The sequence below is a fragment of the Peromyscus eremicus genome, chromosome 19, assembly GCF_949786415.1.
Source record: "Peromyscus eremicus chromosome 19, PerEre_H2_v1, whole genome shotgun sequence".
NCBI lineage: Eukaryota > Metazoa > Chordata > Mammalia > Rodentia > Cricetidae > Peromyscus > Peromyscus eremicus.
This window is the reverse complement of record NC_081435.1, coordinates 40,978,331-40,996,879: the sequence shown is the minus strand read 5'-3', so window position 1 is coordinate 40,996,879 and position 18,549 is coordinate 40,978,331. Positions and strand designations below refer to the sequence as shown.

The window sequence follows — 18,549 nt, the reverse complement described above, 5'->3', positions numbered from 1 at the left end:
GCCAGAGAGCCCCACACCCAAACCACACTGTGTCTCTGTTACACAGCTTGATTTCAGTTCATAAATGTAGTCGGGAGAGTTGTGGAAATACAGACAATACAAAGAAAGCAGCTAATAAGCTTGAGGTCAGAACACTGTGAAAACATTGCTTTTAGGTAGTAATACTTACAGAAATGTCATCACTAAAGTCAATTTCATCCAAATCAAGGTATTCAGGGGCTTCCATTATTCTTCTTTGTACATTTTGAGTAAGGTCAAATACTTATAGTTTCCTGGATAAGGCAGAAGCAGAAAAGAAAGGCCAAAGGTTAGCTATTTATAACTAAAAGTATGATCCTTACTTGAACAAATAAAACCGGAAACAGGTAATTGGGTAATAGCATTGCCCTGGGGCACATTTCCTCTCAACACAGCCAAGGCTTTCCAAAAGCCCTGAACACAGCTCCTTTGGTCCTCAGCTTCACTTCCCCAGGGAGCACCCATAATCCTTTGCTTCACTTGATTTGCACTTATCTTCTCCTGGGCAGCAACCTGGGTCAGAGTTTTCTCCTATGATAAATGTTAGCTTTCAAAGAAGCCCATACCCTGCCCTTATCATACCCTGGGGGAACATTTGAGCTTTATAGAAAGACAGTCTCCTGGAATTGTTAGGGAAACTGTGTTCAGGTACTTTCTGTGTGGGCTTATCCTTGGATGCTGTGTATGGAACAATGAATACTACATCTCCATAGTAATTACACAGGTATAAGACTAACTAATCAAAAGTAATGGCTAGTTTAGAATATGTGGTGTGAATCTCAAATTCAACAAGAGAGGCAAGGGAGACAAGGAAGGAGGCGGAGCTTCAAGTCTAGGTTTGAATCGAGTTATTGCAATGCCCTCTGCTTCAAGCGGCATTGCCTGACAGTACCAGAGTGACCTGACGCAGACACCAGAATATCCTCCGTCAGCACTTGCCTCCAGGATGCCTATGGCAATCCTTTAAATCTGTCAGGGTAAGAGACATCACTTCCCACTTCATTTTCTCATCATTTATCATCATCACCATCGGCAGTGACAGTGGTACCCACACATGTCAAGAACAGAAATAGAGATCTCCTGGTGGTGCCTTGGAGTGCAATTATCCTCTGTCAGCTCTCGGATGCTGAAAAAGGATTCTGTTTCCTGGCGTGTGTCTCTCTTATTACACAAATCATCTTAGGTATCCACCTGTGAGTATCGTAAATGGCTCAGGCTTGGCTCTTTGGATTCTGTCTGTCATGAAGGTGTGTCTTGCTGAATGCAAAGGTTACTGGACAGTGAAAGTGCATCTAGGCAGATGAAAATGAGCTTCTTCATACAAGACCAAGAGTCTAAGAAAGCTCTTAAATTTATGTGTTTGAGACATGCTTATGCTGTATAGCCCTGACTAGCCTGGAACTATGTAGACCAAATTGGTCTCTAACTTAAGTGATTCTCCTGCCTATACCTCCAAAGATTATAACCAGGTGCCATCATTTCTGGATAGCTGGTTTATTTTCTTGAAAGGACATTTATTCTAAGCACATCGTTTTTAATGAGTTTGATCTATCCTCCTTTTTAAGTCATGAAAATGGTATAGCTTTGCCACAGGAAAAAAAATTACACCTCAAACCTATGACCTAATTTAAGTTTTCATGTTTCCTCTCCCCTTTACACACACATGTATCACTTACAGACTTAGTTATAATACAGAGCCATGCAAGAACAGATTAGGGTGTTGTTTCAAACTCAAATGAAATGATCTATTTATGACATATGGATACAGTTCTTCTGAAATCACCGTTTTAAAGAAAAAGAAACACTGTATTTGTAAAAATAAAACTTAAAACCAGACATTTTATTATTGATAAAAAAAATCTAAAAAGAACTCTGAAAGCAACTGCTTAGATGTGGAAGCATATCACCTTCCCTGTAATCCTCACAGAGCTTTTCAGAGGAAAACACTCATCCTTGTACTCGCCAATCACTCATAGTGACTTTTCCTTCCACACGTTCATAGGTTCAGAGACCGCCCAGACTGGGTTTCAGCTCATCAGCGAATAGTCTTTCTTCTAGCTTTTATTATTTCCCCTCAGTCTGCACCCCTATGATGAACTATAGATCCACAGGCCATTTCCACAGCTTCAGTGAAAAACACAACATTGACACTATGTGTCACGGCCAGGTACAACCAGCAGCAAGTAGTACCCTAATTCCTTTTTTGGATGGACTGTATCTGTTGTAATTAAAGTGACATAAAATGATACAGGCCTGTGGCAAGGGAAGAAGAATAAAGTTAGGTGTGAGTAGGATTGTTTTTATGTTTATCATAATTATACTATTTTATAATATGAAGAGACAGTTCCGGATAGGACCGTAATGTCCGTAATGTAGCAGGATCACAAGGAACACAGAAATATGAAGAAACAATGAAGAAAGTCATACACTCGAGCTGGGAACTAAGCAGATCTTTAAATGCACAGAAATACAAGACTAAATACAAATTGCAGATGAATATGCCTTAGGCAACCCAATTAACAAGTAGTCACTGAATCCATTTTTGGTGTTCCGACCGTAGAAAGGGCAATGTTTATGTAAATGTAGCCATGCTAGCAGAATGGAACTAGAAGATAATATGAATCGTCACATCAAAGCAGATATAAGATCTTTGTATTTGCCCTTGGAGCATAGGGATGAGATTTTTTTTTTCTCTTTAACTTTTTATTAATTCTTTGTGGGTTTCACATCATGCCTCCTGATCCCATTCATCTCCCCATCCCTTTGCCTCTGCCTTCTGCCCCTGCAACGCCCCCTTCAAAAGAATCAAAATAAAATAAAATTGAAAAGAAAAAGAAAAGGTAAAAACATCTCATTGTGGAAGCTGCAGTGTGACACAGTGAGTCAATCATACAGTGTACCCCTCAGCTCATACATCTTTATATGTGAGTGTTCATGCAATGAGTCTTTAGTCTGGTTCAAGGCCTCTGGCTTCTGCTGGACTCTCACTGGGATGCCTCTTGGATATCCTGCTGTTGCTTTGTGTCATGGAAATCCTGCAGCTTTGGATCTGCAGGACCTGGCCTGCCCTTCATGTGCTCGGGCAAATTGTAGATGTCGTAGATGTTGGAGTGGGCCAACTCATAGCCCTGGTTCTGGGCCTGGGTGGTAGCTGGGTTGGTCAGCCTGCCAGCTCCCCCTCTGGATGAGATTTTTTTTTTTTTGACTCTGCAGCCCAGAAGACAAAAAGACCCGGTATCTGGAACATTCCTTTGCTTCCTACAGAACCATTTCCTTTAAGAAGGGTTGTTCTATCTGTAACCCCAGTTCTTTTTGTGTGGTTTCAATGCTTTTCTCTCTCTTGAGGGGTCACTGAGAGTGTATTTATGTTGTCACTTTGAATGTGTGGAAATCCCCACAGTCTATCAGTCCTGGTCACATTTCCAGCTGTTCCTTTTCAGTTGTCTCTGTGGTCATTATTGGGTCTTTCCCTTGCTGGTGTCTCTTTCCACTGGGCATCAACATCACCTTTGGAGACATGGGAATGGGGGTGGTGGTGAGGTCTGTCTGAGCAGCTGCTTCAATCGATGACACAAGATAAGAAAGTTAGCTGGACTCTGGTTGATTTTGCTTTCTTACTCTTCAGCCCCTCCCATCCACCCAGAATTCTCTTTCCCAATTGATGACAAATACATTCTCTAACAGAAAGTCCAGCAACATGGAGTACATACTGAAGACTCATGAGCCAAGGCCAAGTCTATCCCACAAAGGTAGGATTTGTTTGATTCTAGTAGTGTCAAAAAAAAAAAAAAGGCGGTGGGGGGGGGACGACAAACAAAACCCAGCAACACATAAGTTCCCAATTTGCAGACCTTGGGTGATTTCTCATGACATTTTTTATTTTGGGCTTTGCTTTAAAAAATATCTAAAGTCTTCCCTTGGCTACATGGGTCCACCCAATAACCATGGCTGTTTGCAGCCCAGTGGCAGATGCTCAAAGTCTCATAGTACCTACTAAGTTATCACCCAAGCTCAGCTGATCCCTCCCAAGCTGCTCTGCTCAGGCCTGGCCTGCAATGCGTTTAAGTTTGGACGCTAGAAGACACACTGCAGAAAGGAATGTGGCTTTTAACTGTGAGCACCACCACTACCCTCCTACCCTTTGTGGAGGGTGTCTCCTGCCAAGACTGTTGACTTCACTTGTATTCTAAGACTGAACTTGTTGTATTCAGATCATTTGAAAGTCATACCACAACAGCAACAGAATTTTTTCTTTAATATAACAAACTAAATAATAAGTAATAAACTACTGGCATGTCACAATTTTTGTTTCACAGTCTCCAATATTAAGGAAAGAAAAACCTTTACAAACACAATAAAATGTTACGAGGTCCGGATTATGTTTCCTCCCCTTTACAACGGGAGGATGGAAGGGTCTCAATTTCTTATGACTGGTGTGGGTTTACATGGTGTGAGTAAAGGCAAGGCAGGAAGCCATGCCAAGTACTAGCCCGGAAAGAGACCAAAGCCTTCCTCCCTCTGGCCCTTAGCAGCAGCTTAGCTGCAATTGGACTGCCCCCTACTCAGTCTAACAAGACTGGGCTTCTCCCTAAGTGAAAAATATGTTTCAGGTATTCAGAAATAGCAGTTCAGCTTTAATGCTTTACATGAGATTTCAGTTACTATGAATCACAGTTAGACCCCTAAGGTCCCAGCTGTTCTCAACCTGTGGTTATGACCCCTTTGACAAAACTCTATCTCCAAAAATATGTACATTACAATTTATAATGGTAGCAAAATTACAGTTATGAAGTAGCAACAAAAATAATTTTATGGTTGTATGGGGGGGTCATCACAACATGAGGAACTGTATTAAAGGGTTGCAGTATTAGGAACGTTGAGAACCACTGCCTTAAGATCTCAGGGCTCCATCACTTAAAAGTCTGTGTAGTGACAGGCATCATCATCCCCAACCCTACAAGCTACTGTCACCTGACCAACTTTTCTGGGGGGGCTTCTTCTGTTTGCATTGAAGCCCTCCTTTTGTCCACAGCATACATCTCTGAAGATCGGCCTTCTTTAGTGGAGTATTGCCAACAGACCAAAATAATCCCAGTTCAGACTTCATTGAGCTTTTAATTTGTCTCACAGTATTGTCACTTGCATAGGCAGGTCTGTTGCACACTGGAAAAGAAATCTTTCTGAAGTTTAGGAGAGAAGATGTAAGCTGGACAGGGAGGGAAGAAAGGAAATCATTTTGAATGGCTTAGCGTTCCCAGTTGGGTACAAAAATTGATAGAAGAAGAGAAATATTCACATATGGAAGATACGGCCAGGTAGCCGAGGCTTGCTTGCTCTCCAAAAGCTCTGGGGACATCTTGGACACCCATCTCCTTTGGGTGAGTTCAAGGAACTAGAAGACACTTTACTCAGTCTCGAAACTGAGGCTTGGCTTTCGAAGTACAGAGCGAAATGAAAAGCCGGCTGTGTGGAGGTCTGCCGGACTCGGCTGCCTCTCAGAGAGTACCATTAGCTGAGAAGAAGAAAACTCGGGTGCTAAAGGGTCTGTCCGTGCTTTGTCACTTTCTCAGGAGGTCACCCCAGGGATGGCTCCACTCCTCCCATAAGCTGGGAAAGAACTCAAAGTGGCAAAGAGCCAAATGCCATAGTAAGAAGTAGGCAAGTCATTAGAAACAGTGCCCTCTCCTTGTTTTATGATTTGGGGAGGGATTTTCATTTGTGTATGTGTGTGACTTGCAGGCAGACTCTGAAAACGTCATTCCAGATGAAGACTTGCAAAAATCTGGCGGGTAATGGCAGCATCAGTGGAAAAAACTTGGAGTGGCCAACAGGATCTCTTTGAGAAACTGCACTCGTGGTAACATACACATTCTGGTGTGCTTGGCTCATAAAAGGCACATTGATTTGTGACTACACTCACACATCACATAAATTGCCCCACCAAAATTCTTTTGAAAATGTATTGCCTCACTCCATTTAGAAGGAGTTAGCATGGAGTCATTCTGAAGGGTGGAATTACACACATTTCTTCTCTCCTGTCAAAGTCTCTATTCCCACTTTTCCTCACGTATATTATGAGGCCGGGTAATTAAAAATAAGCTGGGCCTGTCAACATCCATGAGCAGAGTGTGCTCGGCAGTGAGGTGACTTCAGTTGATTTGCACGGAGACTTACTTCTTCAGCCTGTAATCCACTAACACTCGGGAAAAGATCACCACTCCCCGCACTCCGCACACCCCCGCCAAATTTATACTCAGATACATTTTCAAATTGTAAGCCTGCCTATAGACCCTGTGTTTACTTTTGTTCAATATAAGAGCTGAAAAAATATTGCAAACGAAGACCTGGAAGGCTTGGGTGGAAATGTCCCCAGTTGGCTCCGTGGCTTGGCTGGCAAGGAAGCAACGGATTCCAAATGTTGGATTCAGTTTCTTTTTTCCCTCTTTGATTCAACAGTGGCCAGAAGCATGGCAGTTGCTAAATGCCTACTCTTGAAGCAGATAAATGATAGAGGCAAGAAATTTCTACTAGGAAGAGACAGGGCAAGGAGTGCCAAGAAGCACAGATGAGGAACAGAGGGATAAAACAAGCCTGTGGACTCTCCAGTCCTTTACTTATGGAACAGTCTGAATCTACATGCTGGATAAGACTACGTGCTCTACATCAGTGTGGAACACACAGTACAAGAGGAAGCAAGCAAGCGAACAAGCCATTGCAGTCTACCGTGGTACTTGCTATGACAAATACCTACACACAGACTGGAGTCTAGACCCTGGAGATGGGAAAGTCTGTCTGGTAGGAATGAGAGTTAGGCAGGGATAAGAGGGCGAGTCCTGGAGAGGATGAAGTGCCCTGGAATCATAGGGTATAGGTACGGGCAAAGGCTTGCAAATGAAAACTCGGAAAGAGCGTTTCCAAGAGCGGGCGAATTTCCCACTGATCACTGTCGTTTTTTTTTTTTTCTTTTAGAAAGAGATCTGAAGGGTAAAGACCAGCTCTGGGTGATAGACAGGAGTGGCCATGGGATATTTCCAGATCTAGTGTATTTCTAGAATATCAATTTTCTGGCATGTTTGGGAAACTACAGTTGAGTATTTTGATAGCAAACAAAAGACATCTATGTAAGAGAGAGTAAGGGTGCTGTGGGGGAAAGCATACTGTGCCCTACTCAGAAAAACATGGGAAGAAAACTGTCCTACTGGGATCCCTGACTGGGTTAGGTCATGTGTGTGTTTGTGGGAATGCATGTGAGTGTGGCATGTGTCTGTTACGTGTGTGTGCGTGCATACACACACACACACACACACACACACACACACACACACACACACACACACACCTTAAGGGTACAAGCTGTGTGCTTGTGCATGTATACAGAGGCTAGAGGAAGACATTAGGTGTCCTGCTCAATCACTAGCCACTTCCCTCCCCTGGGCCATGGTCTCTCACTGAGATGGTAGCTAGGCTGGCAAGCAGCAAAACCCAGGGAGCCTTCTGTCTCCACTCTCCATAGCACTGGGTTTAAAGGCTTGCACCATAACACTCACCATTTTACGTGGGTCCTCAGGGTCACACTTGTGAAATAAGCTTTCTTACCTGAGAAGCCGTCTCCTGATCCTATAGGGTGAAGTGTTTTTACATATATTCTCTATTCACTTTGTCTTATAGAGACTCTACAAACATCTTCATAATTTCCATTATGGAAATAAAGAAGCAAAGATTTGGAAAGGCCTTGTAATGTCTCATAGACACACAGCCAAAAATATGGTTTTTAAGCCAAGTACACCCCCCTGTTAAGTTCTTGCCAAAACTGCAATAGTAAAGCAACCCCACATCTGCTTCAAACACTTTCTGCTTCCAAATCACCTTCAATATGTTTAGTGTGACTTTATTTTCGATAGTTGTGTGAGGAAAGGAGACATCGTAAATTATAATTTGCACTTATGCACTACCAATTTTATAGATGGCAAAACTCAGGAACATCGTGGCCAAGGTTACACATCATGAAGAAGAGAGAAGGGCAGCTGACACAAATCACATTCTGCCAGGTTCTTAACTGCCCTGGGTTGCCCTGAAACATGGGTATGCTTTGAGCCATCCCAGTCAGAATGCCATAACATAGTTCCATCCCTGGATTGTATTGCTCTGAGTGTTCAGGAATGTAAAACCAAGCAAGTTACTCATCTTTCCTATAGAGCCTAAGTGGAAAGCCAGACACGATCATCACTGTCACAGAGAAATACAGGAATCTCTGATGAACACACCTTACACCAGTGTGTAAGATAGCATATTCTATCATCAGTTTGCTGCTTTAACAGTTTACTTCATTTTTAAGAAAGAAAGTAAGGTTTATGATACTCATTCTTTTTACAGTGGGTGAAATTAGAAAATTCACGGCTCACAAAAATATGTGTTTTATCAATGACATGAATTGCTTAACCTATAGAACAAAATTCAAACTTAGGTCTAACATTAAGTGTTATAAAAGTTCACATTGGAGACACTGGTGCATTTGCTAATGAAGTGACCTGGAAATAATTGTTTCCCATTATCAATGAATTGTTATTTTATCACATAACTAAGATCCATTGTTTTTCCGATGCATGACTATTCTATATTACATCTTATTGAAAGGCAATTAAGACAGTATTGTAGTAGTAGAATTCTTGTTAGAGATTAGGATTTCTGTGATAAATCTTTGTCTTTTTTTTTTTTTTTACAGTTTTAACTCCTGATTTATCAGTTTAAAATTGTTTCTATTGATTTGGGGATTAATTTGTGATTTCTGAAACCAAATACTAAGAATCAGCTAACTTACACTACAGCATTAGTGATGGGAAAGACCTTAGTTTTAACCTTAGAGGAGATACACATATGTACATTCTATCAGATCTGTATTGTGTCTGTATATGTAATTCAAGATGTCTGTTACATTTAAAATCCCTTTTGAAAGATGAAAAGAATCCACATTCACAGCAGCTGTACCAGAGAAGGTAAAAATAATATATATATATATAATATATATATAGTATATATATATATATATATTATATATATAGACTCACAGCAAAAGGAAAGCATGTTGTGCTCAGTTCCTGGTGTCATTTCTTATGAAAGATACCACATACATTGGGATGAATCAAGACAGAATAAGGAAGGTAAGTTAGCTCATAGCTGAGCAACTCTTCTCTATGTAGCAGAAGTAAGGGAATATCTACTCAGATAAGAAAAACAAACGAACACAACCTTCTTCTCTCTTTCAATAATTTAATGACTGGTAGGTTAGGAACATTTGACTTCCAGAGCATGTCTTAGAGGGAGTTTCTGAGGTGCCAGGTTCAGAAAGGACTTGGTGTTTAATGACTTGCTGAATGGGCTAGAATTGAATAGGGTGCTTTATATGACCAAAGCAAGCCTGGCAAGAAACTGATCCGCTAGAAGTATGGTGGGAGCCATGAAAGAAGAGATTAGAATCCTGTGTTGGCCTCAGTAAAAGATGCCCTGTAGTCAGAGATGAAGTCGGGAAATACCAAATACCAAATCCAACAGTCCTGACCCACTTTTACCCACCAAAACGTGTTACCTTGACAGTGTCTGCTAACTCTCCCTTACCCTCACCCACGCTGTTTAGATTCCAGCAAGAACTTGATGGGAGTATATAACTTTTCAGGAGAGAAAAGAAGGAGTGAATGAGAGTGTTAAGATGAAAATAATTTGTAAGAGAGAACTATGGCTTATTCAGTAAGCACAAGATTCTCCATCATAGGTGAAACTTATCAATTCCACAAGGACAGAACTACGATCTAATGAGGCCACATCTAGATGAAAATATTTGGGAAGAAAAAAAAAGAGGCATTGCTAGCACTGGGAAGTTGAGCTGGGACTAAGCCAGCCATGTTTTGCACTGGTTTCTGGACACAACTGTGGAATGATCTGGAAACTGGATCTTTAGATATAACAGGAAACGATCCAAATCCAAGTTTCCAATTGTTTGCACACCTGAAGGTTCGTGCTTTATCCCTAATTTTGCGAAAATGACAATTTCTCCAGTGGATTTATTTGCTTGGCATTTTTTGTTGACAACGTATGGGACACAGATGGCAGGCCTGATTGCTGTTCTAGAAGGAAGCAGACGGGGCAGCAACACACACAAGGAGCATTGAAGACAACATCTTGAGTCAGTTATCTTGGCTTTATTCTGATCATTTGTGAGGATTAAACTTTGGAGCAACCCTAGGCTAATTGTTCTCAAGCTGCTCCATGCATGAAAATCACCCAGAAGGTTCATTAAAACGTTGCTGTATTCAACCCAGACTTTCCGATTCAACAAGTCTGAGGTGAGGTCCCAGAATCTGCATTCCTAACAAGTTCCCAGGTCATACTGTTTCTTCTGGTCCCAGAACCGCCTTTGAGAACCACTACTTAAGATCAATGGTTATTCCTAGCTTTGGCTACATCTGTTTTTAATTAAAAGATGGCGACCTCTTCCCCACATCCTCCATCTCTCCAGATGTTAACTTCATTATACAGGATCCATGCCTGGTGCCCTCTGATTAAACTGCCTCAGTGGACTCAACTAAGCATTTCCCATGAAGACCACCCGGAAGTCTCAGAAGGTCCCAAGTATTTTTTTTTTTTTAAATCTCTATGTCAAACAAGGGACACACAATGGTGCACAGACATTACAGAATTGTGGCTTTGGTTTCCTTGAAACTTACTTTCTCTGCAAAACTTCCTAGCAACTAAGATATTGTAAGTCTCTTCTGTAAATGATACCCAGATTTATAATTTGACAGTCTTTTCAGAGCAAGAATCTCAGTTTCAAGAGATCCATTCACTAGACCAGCAGAATAATCCCTAGATAGATTGCTACTGCAAGTGAAAAAAGGAATTATTAAGAATTAGATTTAAATATACTGCTTTGTACACAAATTTATGCATAGATATTTAAAATAATTATTTACTGTGACCTAAGAGTTTAAGCAGCTACAAGTGACTAACCACAAAAAAATAAATAAAAACCTGGTCATGTAATTTTAGTTAGAATTATAATGTGCTTTTTAAATTGAATCCAAATCTAGGAAGCAAATAATTATGAGGATTTTAATAATGTCTTGTCATTTGTGAAGACACCCACTTAATAACTAAAAGTAGAAAGAAACGAATTATCTATAAACTCGATGTCCTTACTTTTCTGAAGAAAAAAAAAGTACCTGTATATTTTTATATGACTAAGCAAGGAGAATGAGTTATATGCAAAGAGCAACCAAATATCTGTATATCATATGCACTCAGAGATTATGACTAAGCAGATATTAATACTTTAATTCAACACTTTTTATCTAGTTGTATTTTACTAAAGACCTAGGGCAGGGCAATGAATAAAATCTGCTCCCAGCTTACATGAGATACTATGGTTGAAATGGCAAACACTGAGCATCACTCACCTACCTAACGCACTTCCAACATTTGGGAGGCCTTTCAGGGAAAAGACAGTATAAAACACAGCTTTCTCACGAGCATCTTGAGGAATTTGCCTAGGAAGTGTTGACCTTGGTTTCAACAACATTGCTTTTTTAAATACAACACATTGCACAGAGTAAATACTTAACATGATGCCCATGCTGAGTTCCATTACAGAATGATGATCATTGACTGTCTTTAGAAACTCTACATTAAAAAACAGTGGCAGCCTAAATCGGCAGTTCTCAACCTGTGGGTCAAGACCCCCATGAGGGTCACATATCAGATATCCTGCATATAAGATATTTACATTATGATTCATGACAGTAGCAAAAATTATAGTTATGAAGTAGCAAGAAAATAATTTTATGGTTGGGGGTCACCACAACATGAGGAACTGTATTAAAGGGTTACAGCATTAAGAAGGTTGAGAACCACTGTCCTGAATAATAAATGTCATGATGGCTGTTTTTCTTCAGTTTATAAACAACTTAGTGTTCTTATTTCTACTTGTAAAGATGCTCTCAGAAATGAATTTCTAGAGCAGTCAGTTTTCCAGCCATCTTTGCAGAAGCTGCTGCTGAGGGCTTTGAAAACTGCAGCCATGCCCTCCAGTGATGGGACCCCTTCAGAGCTTCGCTTCAGTCCCTTCACTCATATGTCATTAAGCATATGGGGAGAGAATGACATCTGCAGGCTGTGGTGTGGACTTTTCCTGTTTGACACCACAGAAGGACACCAACTTCACTTTGTAATTAACCAACATAAGCAGGAAAGGACTCAGAGCGGAGAAGCCGGAGGAGAGGGCTGTGAGAACAGCTGGAATAAAGGCGTACACTGCCAAGTCCTTCAAGAAATAGACCAAGATAAAGTGAGAAATCCAGAGCGGAGTGATCAGCAACATTAACAAGATACTGAATTTGGCCCCTCGAAGGACCTCGGTTTCTGAATCATCGTCTCCAATCCAGATGTCACCATATGTCATCTTTTTCTTCTCTAAAAGAAGGAAAGCCATCCAGAAACAGACAAAGACTAAGATAGCTAAAGGAAGAATATCAATCAAAACTAAAAATATTTTCCCGTAGTAAAGCTCTACCTGCTCGTTTCCAAAGCCAGTCAAGCAATCCACGTAAATTCTGTTAGTAGACAAAGAGCCTGTATCATTTCCAGGATTCTGGTGTTCTGGTTTTCTAGTATATACCAGCACTGGGATGTATACCGCCACACCAGCCACCCAAAGTGCAGAAACCCCCTTCAAGGAGTACTTCTGTTGGCTCAGGCTTGCAGCCCCGCTCAAGGGGTAGACAATTTGGTAAAGCTTCCGGAGGTAGAGGAGCGCAAAGTGTAACATGAACCAGATGGCCAGGGAAGTTGTCAGGGCCGCAGTGAAGTGCAGAACTTTGCAGCCAACTGAATCCAGCAAGATACCAGAAGAGTAAACGATCTTGAGGATGTTCACCACCAGGTTTTTAATAAGGTGGACAAACACAAGGCTGATAATGAGAAGAAAGGATGTCTGCAGGCCCCCCGTGATGCACTTGCTTGTGGAATAAAATAAACACGCGTTTCCGACGAAGCTCACGAGGATGAGAACGGCACAGGAGATGATCTCAAGCGCGTCTGCAGAGGGCTTCATGGCAGATGCTGAACCGTGACTCCAAATATCTTCTCTGCAACTTCGTTCATCAGGCTTTCAGAACTGTGTACGAGGTCTTTACTGATACCAGCTGAGCGTTTCCTGCCCCTGCTAGGTTGACAAAATCCTTCCTTTGTACGCTGTCACTGTTTCAGCGTAGTCTGTGGCAGAATTCTGCTTGCTTCAGCGACCAGCTGTTGAAAACAGACCTGCTTCCCAAGAGGGGTCTGTTTTATCCTCTCCAGGGACTTTTAACAGTGACGAGAAAGACGCAGGCAGTACCGTGTAATTAAAAATTCTCAGAAATGTATTTATAGTGTTGCCATACCTAAATACGTCATTCCTTCCTAGGTATGATCAGTGTCCACCAACCGTAAAGAGGAGACTAAATTGTTGACAGTGAAGGAAAGGTAGCCAGAGGTTGAACTCGTCACACTTCATGCATGGCAAAAAGTCTAAAGAATGAACAAGGCAGGTTTCAAAATAACAAAGTGACAAATTAAGAATGGGAGTAAGACCATGGGGGGGGGGGGAGAGAAATTACACAAGAACATGTCGTGTTTTAACTTCTCTACCATTTGTGCATCTTTTCAGAACGTCACCTGTTGTGATGAGCTCCGGGGATACAAGAGAAGATGGGAGGAAATGTTGGGGAAGAAAGCGGAGATGGAAATAAAGCAGGGAGAAGCGATCGAGGGAGAAGAAGGGAGGCAAATAAACATGGGATTTATGCCCACAACCAAGCCTCCCAATTTGTTAACAATGGGACAGTGATTAGTACAACTCTCTCTCCTAGAGCACAAGGTGTGGAATGATTTCACTCCTAGAGGTGGTAGGAGAGCATTAAGCAAGGGCAAGAACATGACACACACATACATATCTACCTGCCATTAATGCACATGTTGGGTGAATTCTTGTTTCTCAACTAGGTCACAATGATCCATTCTGGGGACTGACTACAGTCATGTATCATTTACTGGAGGAGATATGTTCTGAGAAATGCTGTTAGGTGGTTTTGTCATTGTGAGTGCATGATAGAGTGATTGCACAAACTGAGACAGATGTGATGGGATCCCTCCTTGAGCCAAGCTGTCGTGCTGGGTGTACAGCTGTACTTTCCCTGTACTGAAATTGTTTGTGGGTCCTGTCATCAATCATCCCACCCCGTACTGTCAAAACATGTGCTACTGCGTGATCAAGTGGTACATTGCAACTGGCTGGTACAGGCTTGAGCACCTGACTTCATTTCTTCTAAACTCTGTGTTCAGTGGCTTCTTGATGAGAGCTTACAGTTAGCTAGGATATATACATGATATATACATACATATGTATATATATTCATATGTATATAAATATAATATAATGAATATAATCTAATACAATGATACAAAACTAGAAGAGATCACAAATCTAGTTTTTTCAAGGAAAAGCTCCTTTCAACTTTTTTAGTATAACTTTGGTCAAACAGAAATTACAGATCACAGAGGTAGGGAATTAGCTGATACCTCATCCACCTAGTGATAAAGCCAGTATTTGGCATCTCCCAGTCTTTTCCTCAAGGGTGTGTGAAACTCCTTATGTGTACATGATAAGAAGTTTATGACAGTATAGGCAGGTAGGAAGTCTGGGCCCCACAATCCATGAGAATGGGAAGGAGACTGGGAGTTGACACTTCCTATTAACTCCATTTTCCTTAATTGATGGCTAAAATAACAGAGAACTTAGTGTTTACAGTCAATTTTCTTTCCTTAGAAACCTCAGTCAGTGTCAGGTATAAGCATCCACCCTGTTTCTAACAATGATAGCAATATAAGTAATAACAACCATGATGCTTATGCATTATTATAAAGGTATAAAATTAACTTACCACCAACTTAAACAGAGTACACTCTCTTGCTTTGCAAACTTAATATGATTTAATCCTTAATATCATTCTCATTTCAGTAATGAGAAAATAGAAGACCAGAGGGCAAATTGTTCAGAGTTACCAAATGAAATGATGTAAATCTAGTGCTATGGTTTGAATATGAAGCCCTTTCCCACAGTGACCCCTGTGTTGAAGGCTTTGTCCCTAGATGCTGGTGCTAAGAGGTAACCAGGAGAGACTGGGAAGATGGCTGAGTTGGTCAAGTGCTTGCCACACAAGCATGAAGACCTGAGTTTGATCTCCAGTACCCACAGAAAAAGCTGGGCGTGGTGGTAAAAGCTCAGAGTCCCCGCACTGGGTCCCTGGGGCTCACTGTCCAGCCAGCCTAGCCTAATCAGCAAGCTCCTGACCCGAGTGAGAGACTCTATCTAAAAGACAAGGTAGATGGCTCCTCAAGAATGTCTCTTGAGGTTGGCCTCTGGTGTCTACATGTATAGACACACATTTGTGTGTGCACCTGCACCCATGCACACATGCGTACACACCCACACCCACATTCACAGACATCATCAAGGGATGACCCATTGATGAGTTCATAGTTGAGTGGACATATTGGGGCTTGAGTCTTTGACTCCAAATCTGTGAAGTAAAGTAAAAATTTCCTCGATTTAAGTTGTGTTCTCAGTTCTTTTGGTCTAGCAGTGAAAAGCTAACACAGCCTGGTGTGACTGGTTCTCACGGCTTCTCTACAAACACTGGCAAACTGGAGATCTTCTGTTGACTATTATCTGCATCTCTTTATTGATTTATAATTGTTCCATCCAACAGATAGAGCCTATAAATGTACTTCTTTGGGGGAGAGTCTGATATATACAAGTCACACAGATATTTGAATGGCAGTTAGTATTTTTTTTCTCTTTCAATATTACTAGGTATGAATGTTTACACCTCTGAACCTCATAAGGAACTCCATGCATTTTGTACACCAGTTTAGGATGCCTTACTTGAAATTAAGAATAAAAAGGCCAGATCCAATAATCATGAGTCCCCACAGTGGCAGTGTTTAAGCATAGATGTAATGATAGGTCGACCATACTCCAGTGGAAAGCCTCATACTCAGGAGTATTTTGAATAGCAAAAAATATCATAAGTAGAGAAAAAGAAACACAGAGTTCAATAAGAAAAGAAGGATGTTGGATCAGGGGAACACCTGGAAGAGGGAGGGTGAATATAATCAAGATATGTATGAAATTAGCAAAGAAAAGATTTTTTTTTTTAAAGAAAGAAGGCTCTTAAAGATTTTGAGGTATCTAAAAAAACTCATATTGATCTTGCCAAGTAGCTTATGGACTCCTTTTCCCCATACTAACATTTTGGAAGGTAGGAAGCTCGTTTTCCCAAGCATGCTTTCTTCCTTTCCATGCTCATAGAAAATTATCCCATGTTCCAGTGTGAATGTTTCACCATTCAGAGATTTCCAGCAAATACTTTCATCAAATTCCATCATAATAAATTCATCAAACCAAAAAATTTCCATCCAAATTTTCCATTCTAGCTTATCACTCTTCAGGTCGACCTTCAGTAAAGCTCCAGGTCACAGAGAGAATGTAGCTTAAGTCTTTAAATGGTGTGGCAAGGATGACCTGTGTTTCAATTGCCACTAGAATCCTCATTGGCATCTGTGACTAGTTCCTTGCCCTGACTTGTAAGTTCCCGTAAGAATTACCCCAACGCTCTCATGCAGTGTTGCCAAGTTCTTCAAACTTTTCCAACCTCTGCAATGACTTCTACAAGAACAAAATACTTGGGAAAGGGCAGGCAAGATGGTTTAGTGGGTAAAGGCATGTGCTGCTAAGCCTGATGACCTGAGTTCAAGCCCCAGGACCCACACTGTGGAAGGAAAAACTCAACCCCAGCAAGCTCTCCTTTTGACTTCTCCAGGCTCACCACAGAAGATCTCCACACTGGAAGTTTCAAAGAACCTTGGGGCTCCTCTTAACTAGAGGCTGCTGATTATGTGATACAGGTTGGGAAGAGGTAGAATGAAACACACACACACACACACACACACACACACACACACACACACACACAAATGTAATTTATTAAAAGTATTTAGAGAAGAGAGACATCCACGTGGGAGGTATTAGTTTTAATTCCCAGACAGAGACAAGAAATCTGAAGCCTAGAAAAGCTATGCCAACTTGCCCTAACTGGCAGAGGAGGTGGCATTAAACTCCAGGCCACTTGCTTTGTCTGGTTTGGGTAGGGAAAAGGAAAAGGGCAACATGGAGTTGACTGAGTTGGAATGCCAGGTCCTGAGAAACCTGGATGCCATGCAAACGATCTCCAAGGACCACACCAATGGGTTTCTTTAGAAGAATGCCCTTTCTCAAAAGCATGTGTACTTCCTGGAGCAAAAGTGCCCAGAGGCAACACTCCATCCTCTACCAAGGAAGGTAACTGTGGTTACTGTAAGGGGGAATGAAAAAAAATATTCCTTTGAAAACCAAATACTGGTTCTGCCAATCCAACTTCACTGAGGTCACTTGAGAACCAAGGAGTTCAAAGGTTCTCTATGGCTTCCATTTATTTTGGCATCAGATGTAACAGAAAGGGAACTAAAGGGGAATTTATATGGCCCAGGCTATGTTCCAAATCTCAAACTGCTAAAAGTTATTTAGATTTTTACTTCAGCTCACAATCACATGGAGAGCGGTTCAGATGCAAATGCTTTCCGTGTGGCTTAGGGCAATCTAGGCTTCCTCAAAGGCACATGTGATATTCTTAAGATTTTGTCTGAAAGTTTCAAAAAAAAAAAAAAAAAAAAAAACCCAGGCTCTTAACTGGAGACTGCTGTTCATTTCTGTGACACTGGGTTGGGAGGAGGTACAATACAGCATGCTGCCTTCATGTGGTCATTGTGGCCTCACAGTAGTGCTAAGACAAACAGACTTCACAGGCTGAGGGAAGGGCATTTACTCCTGTAAACTGAGTGTGTGATGCAAATAAACGTCTTCTGAGGATGACACACTTTAAACGGGATTCTAAATCTAACTCCATATGGAGATGCTGATCCATTTTGATGAAAGTAGGCATGGGGCACATGGAGGGGAAAGGTGCTCCTGAGCAAAACTGGGCTACCTTTGCAGGATTGTTCACTAAAAGAGGAGGCCACTCCAAACTGATTCAGAATCTTTGACCTTGTAACCAGTGTCTGCTTAAAGTTACTTTTAATTCTCTGGAAGACTGTGATTGTGTGACGAGCCGGGGCAGGACTAAACCGCCTAACCCCAAATTAGAAGTGAATGGAGAATAGCTTCAGTCTGGATGGGGCCAGAGCAATTAAATGGTAATTGCCTTTTAGATACACTAATGTTGCTAATTATATTACTGTGCTAAGTGCTGGGAAAATGTGGATAAGAGCTCCAGGCCACTCTGGTGGGAGAAGGGAGCTAAGATTTATTAAGCTTGGCAAGGATACGGATCCTTCACATACATTATGTCCCGTAATCCTTACAATAACCCTACGAGGTATTAGCTTCAATAAGGTTGAGTGATGCGA

At 41.4% G+C, this 18,549-nt stretch overlaps 2 protein-coding genes across 5 annotated transcripts in view; both read right to left on the bottom strand.

Moving 5' to 3' along the window:
• Sncaip (synuclein alpha interacting protein) overlaps nt 1-18,549 on the bottom strand; it is a 140,415-nt gene that overhangs the window by 69,708 nt on the left and 52,158 nt on the right. For 2 of the 4 annotated variants that reach the window (XM_059245964.1, XM_059245963.1), the window contains exon 2: nt 170-272. In XM_059245964.1, the coding sequence (XP_059101947.1) occupies nt 170-226 (57 nt within the window). In that variant the 5' untranslated portion in view covers nt 227-272. Of the gene's footprint in view, nt 1-169; nt 273-18,549 lie in introns of those variants that run through there. The other 2 variants (XM_059245965.1, XM_059245966.1) reach the window with 1 other exon arrangement.
• On the bottom strand, nt 12,146-13,117 carry LOC131895508 (uncharacterized). Its single transcript, XM_059245967.1, has one exon. It carries the CDS (start codon nt 13,115-13,117, stop codon nt 12,146-12,148), a length of 972 nt encoding a protein of 323 aa, XP_059101950.1.